Raw genomic sequence first — 12,613 nt, 5'->3', positions numbered from 1 at the left:
TTATGAAAAGAAATTGGAGAATTTTTGAAGACAGACAGTGTGATAGGGCAGACACTGTCAGAATATCCTCTGATCTCATATAGAAGAAGAAACTCATTCAAGGACCATCTTGTGAACAGTCATTATGAGTGTAAAAGTAGGAGGAAACCATCAGCAGTGGGTTTCTACCCTTGCATGAATTGCAAGGCGTGTAGAAACTCACATAAAGTAAAAGACTATCTGATACCTGGGAAAACAAACAAAACACCTATATCCAAGTTGTTAAATTGCAACTAGGATTACACAGTATATTGTCTGGTGTGCCCCTGTGGGAGGAAATACATAGGGAGCACAATAAAGCAGACTAAACTTAGAGTTCTCGAACACATGAGAGCCATCTCAACGAAAGACCAGAGCTATCCGGTAGCTTGGCATTTCGAAGAGATGCACAAAAGCAACAGTAACCTACTCACCTTCTTCATACTCGATGAATTGGTCTGAAATGAACGAGGTGGAGATTGGGTAAAAAAACTGCGAAATCTAGAATCCAGGTTCATTATCCTACTCCAGACCAAGGTCCCAGGAGAGATGAATAATGAGGAAGAAATGTGGACCCATATTTAATGGGTTGTCAACCAACTCTTGCGTGGGGGGATGACATCTGGAAAAAGAAAGAAAGAAATGTGTCTCCCAAATCCTAAGAGTTGATTTGAAACTTATTATACCATTGGAATGCCCATTCAGGGCTTCATCATCAGGACCACGTTAAGCAATGCAGTCTATGCTAACTCCCACTCGTAATATCTGTGAACTTTTTAGTACAGTTCTCAACTCTAGAAGCAAAAATAGTTGTTGAATTAAATGAGTGATGAGATGAACTGTATAGGACAACGGCCTTTAGGAACAATGGGCGACCAAAGATATGTGATGTAACATTATATTTGATCACGAATTATGATTGTAAATGAATTGACCACCATAATGACATGATGGTTTATGAATGCGCTGAAAAGTACTAAAGATTGTATGTAAATTGTATATATATGAATTGTTCAAGCGCGATTCTGACCACTATAAGATGGCCGCCATTCTCAATGATGAAATTGTATGATATGTGCCGTTTTTTATTTTTACTGCTTACACACGTGACAGGAAGTCACAATGAAAGTTCTATTTTAAATTAACTTGAAAAAAAGCGATGGTTTACACTGGCGAAGGCGGCAACGCCGAAACGCGTTTGTAACCCTTGTTATGCAGCAGAGCGATTAATTAAATGGCTATACCACGCTAAAGTGACTCGGAGTGCTCTTCTTTGAGGCGAGTCCTGGGCACGAAGGGACTGAAGTGTTTGGAAATATATATATATATATATATATATATATATATATATATATATATATATATATATATATATAAACACAAAATTGTGGCTGGACCCTTGCCTCGATCTCGGCGGGCTCACGGCAGAGGTAGCCACCCCCTTCACATCAACACGCTTCACCCGCGTCCTCTTACTCCCAGTTTAGGAAAAAACGACACTGGAGCCGTGGCCTCAATTAGTGGTGCAGTTTAATGCTGATACACCGTCCGACGCGTTTCGGAGTAAGCCTACTCCTTCATCACGGAGTAAGAGGACGCGGGTGAAGCGTGTTGATATATATATATATATATATATATATATATATATATATATATATATATATATATATATATTTCTTGGCAAAAACAAAGGTTAAAGCTTAGTTATAGTTAGGAAAATTGTATTTATTCTATGTGTACAACCCAAACTTTAAAGTTAGAGCTATACTTTAATGTTAATTTTTGCACTATCTTCGAATTACTATAACCTCATTTGTTCTGTTTGTATACAAACAGTGCTTAAACTACACAAACACTAGAACTATGGCTAGTATGTTGACAACACCGTGTATGGAAGGGTGCGAGTTATATTAATTTTAAAGGTGGTACTTGAATTATAACTTTCAGGCAAAACTATAACTTTGGATTTTCTTGTGTTTGTGTAGTTTAAGTTTGCTTTCTATATAAAGATTAAAGAAAGTTCTCCTAACTATAACTAAGCTTTAACCTTTGTTTACTGAATTGAATTTCAATATTCTGTAATTTTCATGAAAAAGGGCTTTTAAATTGTACCTTTGAGTGGAGTGTCTTTAAATGTAGGTTCATAGAATACAGTAGAGAAGAGTGGTGTAGAGCGGAGTGGCGTAGAAAGGAGTGGCATAGGATGGAATTACGTAGATTGGAATAGTGTTGAGTGGAGTGATGTAAAGTGGAATGGCATTGAGTGGTGTAGAGCGGGGTGCAGAGAATGCAATAGCTTACAATGCACAGATGCCATGCATTCCCGGCTACAGACTAACTACTGGGGGTTTTCAGCTCTTTGTGTGGAGACAGAACACAGCCTATTCAAGTATAAGTGGGGCTGGGCCCAGCTCCTCCTTTTTAGCCTGCCAGTGATGGCCCATCCAGTATCACCTAGGCTCACCATTGTGTCTGACTGTCTAGGAGGAATACTCAACGTTCAGTTGTCAACCAAGAGTTTTTCACTACTAGGACATGTCAAATATAAAAGCACATGTCCTACCTTTTAAATACATTGCACAATACCCTCTGGGCTGTCCAGGTCCTAACCTAGGGATAAACTATATGGATTAAAAAGGAAGGTTTGGCCCTGGGAAAGGTTTTACTTTGCCAGGTTCAAATGGCAGTTTAAACTTCACACTCAGACTGCAATGGCAGGGCTGAGATATATTTAAAGTACTACCTAGGTAGGCAGAACAATCAGTGCTGTAGGCCTACTAGTAGCATTTAATTTACAGGCCCTGGGCAAAGGTAGTGCCAGTTTACTAGGGACTTGCAAGTAAATTAAATATACCAATTAGGTATAAGCCAATCTAACTTGTTTTAAGAGAGAGCACAAGCACCTTAGCACTGGTTAGCAGTGGTAAAGTGTGCAGAGTCCTAAGACTAGCAAAAATAAAGTCTGGAAAATAGGAGTTCTGAAGGTAAAATGTTAGAAGGGGAAGCCCAACTCCAAGGATGCCAGGTCTAACAGGCTACTATTCTTTTGTAAGGATTTTTGATCAAAATGAATAATCCTTTCTTTATTATGATTTCTTCATTTTTCAATCCTGAAATTGTAAGGTATTTTTACGTACTACACGTCTGCTATGTCTATATGCATCTTGGCATTAACAGTAGTTTATTTATCCTTTGTGTCTTTTGTGCTGTGACAGTTAATATCCATGCCCTCCACCACCTTTATTAGAGTTAACCCTTGAGGTTGGCCTACGAGAACTAAAAAGACAACAAGGATACTTCAGTTAGATGTTCGGCCTGCTTCAGTGTCTGAGGTGTTTTGTGTGAGATCAACAAAAGTGGGTTAAACCTTTGACTTGCTTCACTTTTGCCAGTGTGCCACAAACATTCTCAATCACACTCATTTGCCACCTAGTTCACCAGTCCGTTATCCTCTTGAGTTATAAGTGATTTAGTAATTTATAAAGTTCACTCTATTGGAATTGACTTGCATCATTCCAAAACCCTGCACTTTAAAACTCCCCCTCCGACCAAGACAATATATTAGTTCTCCCAGGTGGACAATAGAAATTAATAAGCTCTGATACCTTTCTGCTGGAACTACCACTCTGCAAAAAAAGATTCCTCAACAATCCTCTCTGGAAATGCGCCCAAACTCTACAAAGATATCCCACTTGCCATCAGAACCCATCCATTATACTAGATCTTCAAATGATAAATGAAAAAGCTCCTTCTCAAGTAACATCTTTCCATTTGCTATAAACCTTTATTAAACGGTTCTACAAATGATCAACTCACTGAACATGTCTGATTTGTAAGAAGGACATAGATGGATTATCCGTTGGTGATGAAGGTCCCTTTACAGTTTGTGCAACCAATGGTTGTTCTCGCTCTGGGCTGAAAACTGTATGTTCATTAACTTAATGCTCGCCCTATTTGTCAGTGCGCAACTCAGAATTATTGCTATTATTGGCATTCCATATTAATGGTGTATTGTGTACCATTATATGTTAATTATTACTCTTCATTCATTTATAAGAATTCTGATACTAGGTAACCTATTAAAAGCAATATGAAAATGTAAGTTGTGCTGTTCCTGAATGATCTAGAATTGAGCAATATGCAAAGGACAGTAGGCTACAGATTCAAAGAGATGGGAATCCATTTCTTTGAAATGGAATGCCCTCACAAACCCAGCTGGGTGTCATGCTTTATCATTGGGCTGCTCCTCGTCTGGCCGGCGCTGCAATGCCTTAGGGGCTCCCGATGAGGGGCACTTTCTTTAGCGGAGATCTTTTTCCAAATAGCCGTTTGGTGCCGTGGGGGTGAGAGATTTAGTGAGTGTAAATGAATAAGTGGTGTGTGATGTTTATGTGAGTTATAACAGGATTGGGAGTGCCAGCAAAAATAACTTTAATTGTGGGGTCTCCTGCCCTGATTAAAATATAGAGCAAAGGCGCAATGCTAAGTTAATGTCTTTTAGGTGTGGCGCTCTTCCGTGTGGTTGGTCAACATGTTTCATCGCAATTCTACAAGTCTAGAGGCGATTCGTCAGGACCTAAAGTTTAAAAACTATCTACACTAAGGTGGACTGGAAAACAATAATGAATTAATGTTTGGGATTTAAGCCACCTTGACTTACTGTCTCATGGCTGGTAGCACTGATTCTACATATTATGGAGAAAAAATCACATATTAATGTATGCTGTCAAACAAATATCACAAGTATCAAACACTACTGTCCTATTCCCTGTGTGTCTAAATCACAGCACACATTAGTGAGGTGCTGCATGCATAATAACACCAGGTGCCAAGTATTGAAGTGGTCACATTATTGCTCATGTGTGTAGTGACCAAATTAGTGTATTAAAACCAAAAACTGCAGAAAGAGCACAACACTCACCCTGTATTGTTCCCATAGGTTAAGACGAAATATGTGGAGTTGGGAGATTTAGAATGCAAAACTTCACATACTGCTAATATAAACATGTCTGCTGCCCCTGTCTATTTTATGCTCCTTCTTACACTTGAACTACATCAACAAGCAATGGCAAAGTCAATAGGTTTTGTCTCTATTAGGCAAATGCCAATATACTACCGTTGCCAATGCTACTTCTTTTTTTTTTATTCTCCAACCGCTTTAATGTGCTATTGGGCTTCTTGTTGCCCTTTGTTCACTTCCGTTCTGACATGGCTGTTAGCCATGGTGGAACAGTGAAGTAAAAGAAAATGGCTACAGTTGAGTCACGACGCAAGAAATGTGAATGCATTGTGACACGTCTATGCACACAGTGGCCACTGTGGTTGTTCTTGCAATACCAAGATGGCCCTGTGTGCTTGAAATACAAAATTAAATTAAACATAGCAGAGGGTGTCCATCTTTCAATGGTATTGTACATAGTGTATTGTTGTTTTAAATTTTCAACAAAGCTGCTGCATTTATGAGCAACATGTTGACTTTCTTGGAGCTGTAAAAACAGTGATACAATATGCACAATACCATTCTAAGATGGCTAATAAGTGAATATCACACTGTGTGGCCATCTTCGAATCTTAAAGTATATAATGTGTCACTTGCACTTACCAAGATAGACTAAATAATGCTTTTAAACATGGTCACCATCTTGAAACAGTAAAGTGTGGCAGAACATAATGTAGCACAAGATTAAATGAATGGCAAGTGAGAGGCCCTGTGGGACTGACTGGGAAACTTAAAGACACTCCTAAGAAAAGGGAGAAGAATGAAATGAATTAAAGGGGATCTTTTAAAGGGGGAAAACTAAAGGACTGACCACCAGCCCTGACACTGAAGCAAATTTATTTTCAGGCATATGTGATAAGACAAAAGGCTGTTTCTCGATGTAATAGAGCTATGCATGTATATTTATATAGTTATTTACTTTATTTGTTTATTTCAAGGGCTTTAGCAGACCACTACATCCTCCAAGAGGGTCTAGCATGGCTTATCACAGAGCAAATATTCTACCCTCATGATCTGTCAAAGGATGAAACCAAGACCAGAATCCTTGTTTACTACCGTACTTGTGAAGGTCCATGAAATCAAACGCTCGTCTACAGGTATTAATACAGTATAATGACAATCCATCCTTAAACCCTTAGTGGCTTTAACGTATGCTTTCCAAGATAAATAACTGAGGTCCACTATCCTTATTAAAACTTTTCTTAATAAACATATATAGCTTTAATCACGGACTTACCGCCATAACAAACCCAGTCTTGCTTTAAGGAGATCAGAGGAACGGGCTGGGCATCTTTTGTTGGTTTTTGGGTTTATTATTTAAGAATGGGGAAAATGTGACAGACATTTATACTGCCTGTTTTAATGACGCTTGCTAAGTAGTGTGGGAAGCATCACCGCTTGTACGGCGCCCGTCCTCCGGGATGTGGGCACAAAGGCTGTGTTTGGTTTTTCTTCTTATCTTTGATTTTTGAAGTTATGGCCCAGTAATGTGTATATTGTGGAGTGGCCCCTACTGCTTGTATGTATGCTGTGGTCACAGTTGCAAAAAAGAAAAACCACAAAAAAAACCTCAGTCTTGCTGTTTTGAACATAAGAAACAATTTAGTAGAATACTATTATTCAGTAAAAGTGCACAACCTCTCCCCAACCAAAGCTGTTCTCAACAGAATCAACATTTAGGCAGAGCCAAAACCCAAATCTATGAAATCATAAAATTAAAAAGTAGAACATCACCATTGTTGTCATGTTGCTTAATATCCAGAGCAACAGTATGTGCAAATCAGGAACTAAGCCTATTTGCGGACTTTATTTTCCTAGGGAGGCAACGTTTAGGTCTGGCTTGACAGAACAGCTGTCATCCGACCTTAAAGATCAACATTAAGAACTTCAAGAAGCACTGTGGAGCTCTACCTCCACCCAAATTTCCAATCCCTTGAGCACAGATTTTGATTAGGCTAAAGTTGGGTGCTTCTGCTGAAAAAGAGAGCTTGTGTTGCAGTTTTTCCCTTTTGGGAAAGCTTATGCTCAACACAGCATGACTGAGCTGATTATGGTGACGACATTATAGGCCTCACCTGTTTATTATTAAATGGAATCACAAAGGCAGTAGGCCTGTTATATTTATTGTGAAAAGTATATGCCAAAGCGGATAGGCGTTTAAGAGTTTGTTGTTTTTACACAGTTTTAAACCACAAGCAGGTATTTTGCTAGAGAGAAACTCACTGATTGCCATTGTAGACAAAGGTTTTGGCATTACTTACTACCCCTCTCACCACTGTGATAAACTCTCATAGTAGGACATTTTCACTTTGAGAACCCTAGGTATACAATGTTCAGAAGGGTCGTTTAGGAAATTGGATTACTGTTTGAAGGGGTGAAACCCTACTCAAGCAGCAAACACAATCCTTGTCAGGGTAAATTCACAACCAACCCCCAAAGTAACCTCTGCTTAACCTACTGGTAGCTTGGTACAAAAGCACTCAGGATTAACTTAGAAGAAATGTGTAAAGTATTTATGTAGAACTTCAAACAGTAATAAAGTGAAAACAACACAGCACAAGAAAAATCACACACAGATATAGGAAAATAGAGTGAAACAATACATTATCTGAGACAAAAATAACCAAAATCCAAATAGTAGACCCATAGATATGCAATTTTAAAGGTTTACATATAAATAGTGCTTAAAAGCGCAAAGCACCAACTGAGGTTATCTGGTTGCACCGGACAGAGTTAAAAAGTCTCAAGTTCAGCTTGACCATGATGGAATGCGGACCGGATACAGGTAACAAGGTAGTCTCATTGGACAAAGTTTCTTAAATCCTGGTTGCGAGATCTCGCGTGGAGGATTTGTTGCACAGCTGTGGTTCCGGTAAGCTGTGGGCTGTGATGCAAAGTCCTGGGTTGAGGAAGCATTGAGCAACAGCAGTTGTGAAGAGTTGCGGGGTCCGGCATCTGGAATGCGCGACACAGCTGAGGTGTTGATGCAGAGCTGGGCAGAGATGCATCACGCTGAGTTGGTTCTGCCCAAAAGACCACAGCTGGGCTTGCATTTCCAAGCGTCCAGGACTTGCGTAGCACCACAGTGGGGGTGCAAGACTCACATCAGGCAAATTTCAAGTGCAGGGTTCAATGTGGTTGGAGCCTTTTCTGTCCCTAAGGCTCTGATCAGGAGGCCAGCCAATTAGGGCTTGACGTCACTTGGTTGTCTTAGTATCAGGGTGCAGGTCCAGTCCTTCTCACTCAGGCAGCAGAGTAGCAGGGAAGCATAGTAACAGTCCTTCTTGCAGCACAACAATCCTTCTATTGAGTCTTCTAAAGGTCAAGATATTTACTGAAGAGTTGGGTCTGAGGGTCCATTATTTATACTCGTGCCAGCTTTGAAGTAGGAAAGATTTCTAGAGGGTTCCGCCCCTGGTGTTTTTGGAATTTCCTTCCTCCCTGCCCTGGCCCCAGCTTATCTGGGAGCACAGAAGACTAGTGTGAAACCCTTTGAGAGTGTGCTGAGGCAAAGTCTTTGTGATGTGGACGTGTGGAAGGTGACTGCTCCGCCCCCTCATCAGGCAGAGATGGCCCATCCTACCAACACCTATTCCCCTTTTGCAATAAACAAAGAACAACTGCCAGAAACAACTTGTTGTATGACCCAGGATACAAGCTATAGTCACTAAATGGTCGGGATAAGAAAATGCTGATGTTCTAAAGTGGCATTTACAGAATTGTGACTTAAAATTCAACTGTACCATTAAAGAGGATTTTAATTTACAATTCTTTAAAGACCAAACTCAACTTTACTACCTGTTTCCAATTGAAAGATATCACTTATTAAATGTAATAAGATAACCAAATGTTATCCTATGGGAGAGGTAGGCCTTGCAGTAGAGAAAAACGAATTTAAGAGTTTTCCACTACCAGGATATGTAAAAGTTAAAAGTACATGTCCAACTTTTTAAATACACTGCATTCTATCCTATGGACTGTTTTGGGCTACCCTAGGGGTTAGTTCTATGTAGTACAAAGGAAGGTTTAGACTTGGCAAAAGGTTTATTTTGCCAGGTCGAAATGTAAGTTTACCCTGTACACGCAGGCTGCAATGGCAGGCCTGGGACTTTTTTAAAAGGCTAGTTAATGTGGTTGACACAATGAGTGCTCTGGGCCCACTATTAGCATTTCATTCACAGGCCAAAGGTCCAAGTAGTATCACTTTATCAGGGACTTATAAATCAATTAAATGTGCAATATTTGATGTTATCTAATTTCACCATGCTTTATGAAGTGAACACAAGCACTTTAGCAGTAGTCAGAGTCCTAAGCCAACAAAAACGAGATCAGCAAAAATGGAGGGGCAAGGCAAAAAGTTTGGGGGAGCACCACCCTAAGGCTGACAAGTCTAACAGGTTGTATATTGTTTCATTTGCTATCATCTATAAATACAATGATACCATCTTGTGATAGAATAGCACATGGTCATTAGATGAAGCTATGTGCACTGTTTCATCGACGAGTTCTTTGTACAGTATGTTGGCAGATGTCCCATGTGATCCTTGTAAAATTTGCTTTCGTTTCTTCCAAATCTGACTTTCAGATATTTTTAATTTTTAATTAAGTAACGGTAATTAAATAAAGCAATACTTTTGCGAAACCGCCACCGGGTTTCTGGGTTCGAAAAGACACAGACATTCTATTCTTCTGCCTCTGTGGAGCGCAGCGATTGCTGTGGAGCTGGACCGGTGCCAACCATAATTTCCAACAACTGTCATCGAGCTGCTTGATGTTTCTCTTTAGCGCTTATCATTTATTTTATTAAGTTTGTTTTCTGTCCAGAAATCATTTTTTTCCCTTTCTGATTCCACAGCTTGATCAGGTCGCCCGCCAGCGCAGTTTGTCTAGTTTGGAGTTGTTCCTCACCTGCGCACAGAAACAGTTGGCTTCTTTAATAGAAGACAGACCCGTCGCTGAACTGAAGGAGAACTGACCCCCGACATCTCCGGAATGTGTCTCACGTGGAACTGCTGACCGAGGCGCTGACCTTTAGAGCACAGCTATGCACCCTTGTCCTTTCTCTCTTTTTATTATCCAGGTTAATATAGGTTTTGGTAAACGCTATTCTTAAGTAGGACATTCAGTTTGCATTTTTATGCTGGCCTATAGAGATTCTCTTGAACTTTTATTTCAATTCAGTTTCCATGTTAGGCAGAAGAACACATGTAAGACGGTATTCCAGTGTCGGGCTGTGCTGGTTCCGGTTCCATCTAATGATATGGCTCTTGGTGACAGATTGGAGGTTCACCTGCTGGCAGTCACACTAGTGAAGCTGTTAGCTGGGTATGGGTGTACATGCGACATCAACACATGTAAAGGGTTTGCTAAGTGCTGTGAGGTAAAAAGATGTAGGCATGCTGGGTTCTGTATACAGGAGGACGTTTTCAACGCCATAGTTTGCTGCAATTAATGCTACGACAAACACACGCACAAAGTAAATCATACTGATGCACAATGGAGATGCCGGACACTTGTAATCGATAAGAACCAGTTTTAAGGTGTTATGCAGGACCGGTAGTTCACGAAAATGTATTGACAAATGTAAACTGTTTAAGTGGTGAAGATTTTAATGTTTGCCATCGGGACCCAAGTGCCGATGGGACCCCCAGAGCAGTAGGTTGGACGGACATGACGTTGCACTGGTTAATTCTCTGCTGCGAGCCAAGTCAGAGATGAAGCAATATGCAGCACCACCAGAAACCAGCACCTATAAGGTGTTTAGCTCAATACATCTCACCTGTCATCCACATAACTTTATATTAGTTGAAACCGACAAACCTAAGACCGAATGTTAATGTTTTTTATGAATGTATATTTATTCCCCAAAAGCGTTGGATCCGGTTGCTGCAGGAAGTGTGCAAGCACCTCCCTTAGCTCACACTTCTGGACAGAGGTAGCCTGTATCTGCTGCTGCTGTCCGCTTCTCTGTGCTGGCCCGCGACGGGATTAACCAGGTCCCTGCTGCTCCTGATGGACAGGGGGGGCACCCACCCCATTTAACAGAAGGCCCCTGAATACCTGTGATTTGTCGAGTCTCAGGGCCCCTCACCACCCCCTGCAGCTGGCGGGCCCCATCATCTCGCATTACGTTGCTGGTTGGCTCGTGAGGGGTTTCCTGGCTGTCGCTGAGGGCGTGGCTTTTCGAGACAGGGCGTGGCTGCAAGAGCAACCATCTACCTTGCTACACAAGGATATATGGACTCCCTGATGAGATTAAGGCCCTCAGGCCCCCAGGAGTTGTTGCATCCCAACAGCGCCCACCCCTCTACTTGAAATCTTCATTATGCCTCACAGGTTGTAAACTATGAACTTGCTGCTATACATCTACGTCACTTTCCTCCTGCATGGTGATTTTTCATGGAATAATGATTGGAATTCCGAATAATCGATTGAAATCACGGGGTTTTGTTGCCTTGTCATCATGTATTGCCTCCTTTAAGCTCAGTTACCTAGTTTTTTAATGATGGTCAGGCCTTTGCAAGTTCCACATTTATGATTGTATTTTGGAGCTGAAATGAGACTTTCTGAGTCTAAATGAATGCACATTATGTTAAAAGAATGATACCGTTATCTTCCATTTTTTCACTGACTCTGAAGATATTAAACATTATTTTCTCCTGCGTGAAAAAAATCTGGTGATTCTATAGCAAAATATGCGTTAACCTACAGATTTAAATTGCAGTTTTAATCTGCGCTAATATGCAATGCCTGAAAAAGCAAAAGACCCTGCCTCATGCTGTTTACACAAATAAACTGATGACTATTTGAAGCTTTCACCTAAGTGTATTATGTAATCTGTGCCAAGTGTAAGTAGAAAAATATATTCTCCGACCAATCAGAGCAATGTTATTTTGGTTACAATTTAAATCCACGGTCTTCCCAGACTTTTCCTTTGTAGTAAATTTGATTGCCTAATTTGTTAATTACTTTTCATTTTTTGCCTGGCAGGAGGAAGACTAGATGGCGGAAACTATCTCGGGCACTGTGATAAGCGAAGCAGGGCTTTTGCAATGATTTGTATGATTGTGTTTACATTGTTTACGCTTTGTTGCACACTTTTTTCGTTTTTACCACTCAAAGCCAGATTATACATTCAGATTTCCCGGTGAGGAGGAGAGTGAGATGCAACACTGGGGTTTGGAATTTCATATTTGATGCCGTAAAAGGCAGTGCTATTATTTTCAGTTCCTCCCCACCCCCCAATCCAATGTTCCCCTTATCCAGTGCGTAATTTGTAACAGAATAAGTTATGGGCCCTGAGTTTTGCTCACAAGCCCGCTCGGCCGGCATTATTTAAGGTCGAGGTGCTTCCTTGGCTGCTTGGTCTTGATTCCACCACATGCCTTTTTAATCCACCACCAGGCACACTCTGCCTTTTTATGTCACTCTTGCGTGTTCTTTTTCAGCCCAGTTTTTAGGTCTCGCATGGACCTTTGCTTGCAAGGCATTATGTTTACTAAAAGGAGCTTGGAACTGGCCCATTGCCTATCGTTCCTTGGCTCCTTTGTCACTCCTATTTCCTGCCTCCTAATTGGCCAGCATGTGCCAATGTCA

The 12,613-nt window shown here is 40.7% G+C and overlaps 1 protein-coding gene across 3 annotated transcripts in view; it reads left to right on the top strand.

The window, feature by feature from the left end:
- CCDC91 (coiled-coil domain containing 91) overlaps positions 1 to 11,835 on the top strand; it is a 1,919,235-nt gene extending 1,907,400 nt beyond the window's left edge. For 2 of the 3 annotated variants that reach the window (XM_086952800.1, XM_086952801.1), the window contains exon 13: positions 9,873 to 11,835. In XM_086952800.1, coding sequence (XP_086808926.1) covers positions 9,873 to 9,992 — 120 coding nt within the window. In that variant the 3' untranslated portion in view covers positions 9,993 to 11,835. The remainder of the gene's footprint in view (positions 1 to 9,872) is intronic. The other variant, XR_015307530.1, reaches the window with a different exon arrangement.
- The last annotated feature ends 778 nt before the right edge of the window (positions 11,836 to 12,613 follow it).

Source organism: Lissotriton vulgaris, chromosome 1_2 (genome assembly GCF_964263255.1).
Source record: "Lissotriton vulgaris chromosome 1_2, aLisVul1.2, whole genome shotgun sequence".
NCBI lineage: Eukaryota > Metazoa > Chordata > Amphibia > Caudata > Salamandridae > Lissotriton > Lissotriton vulgaris.
The sequence above is the reverse complement of the archived record's forward strand: the minus strand, read 5'-3'. Positions and strand labels throughout refer to the sequence as shown.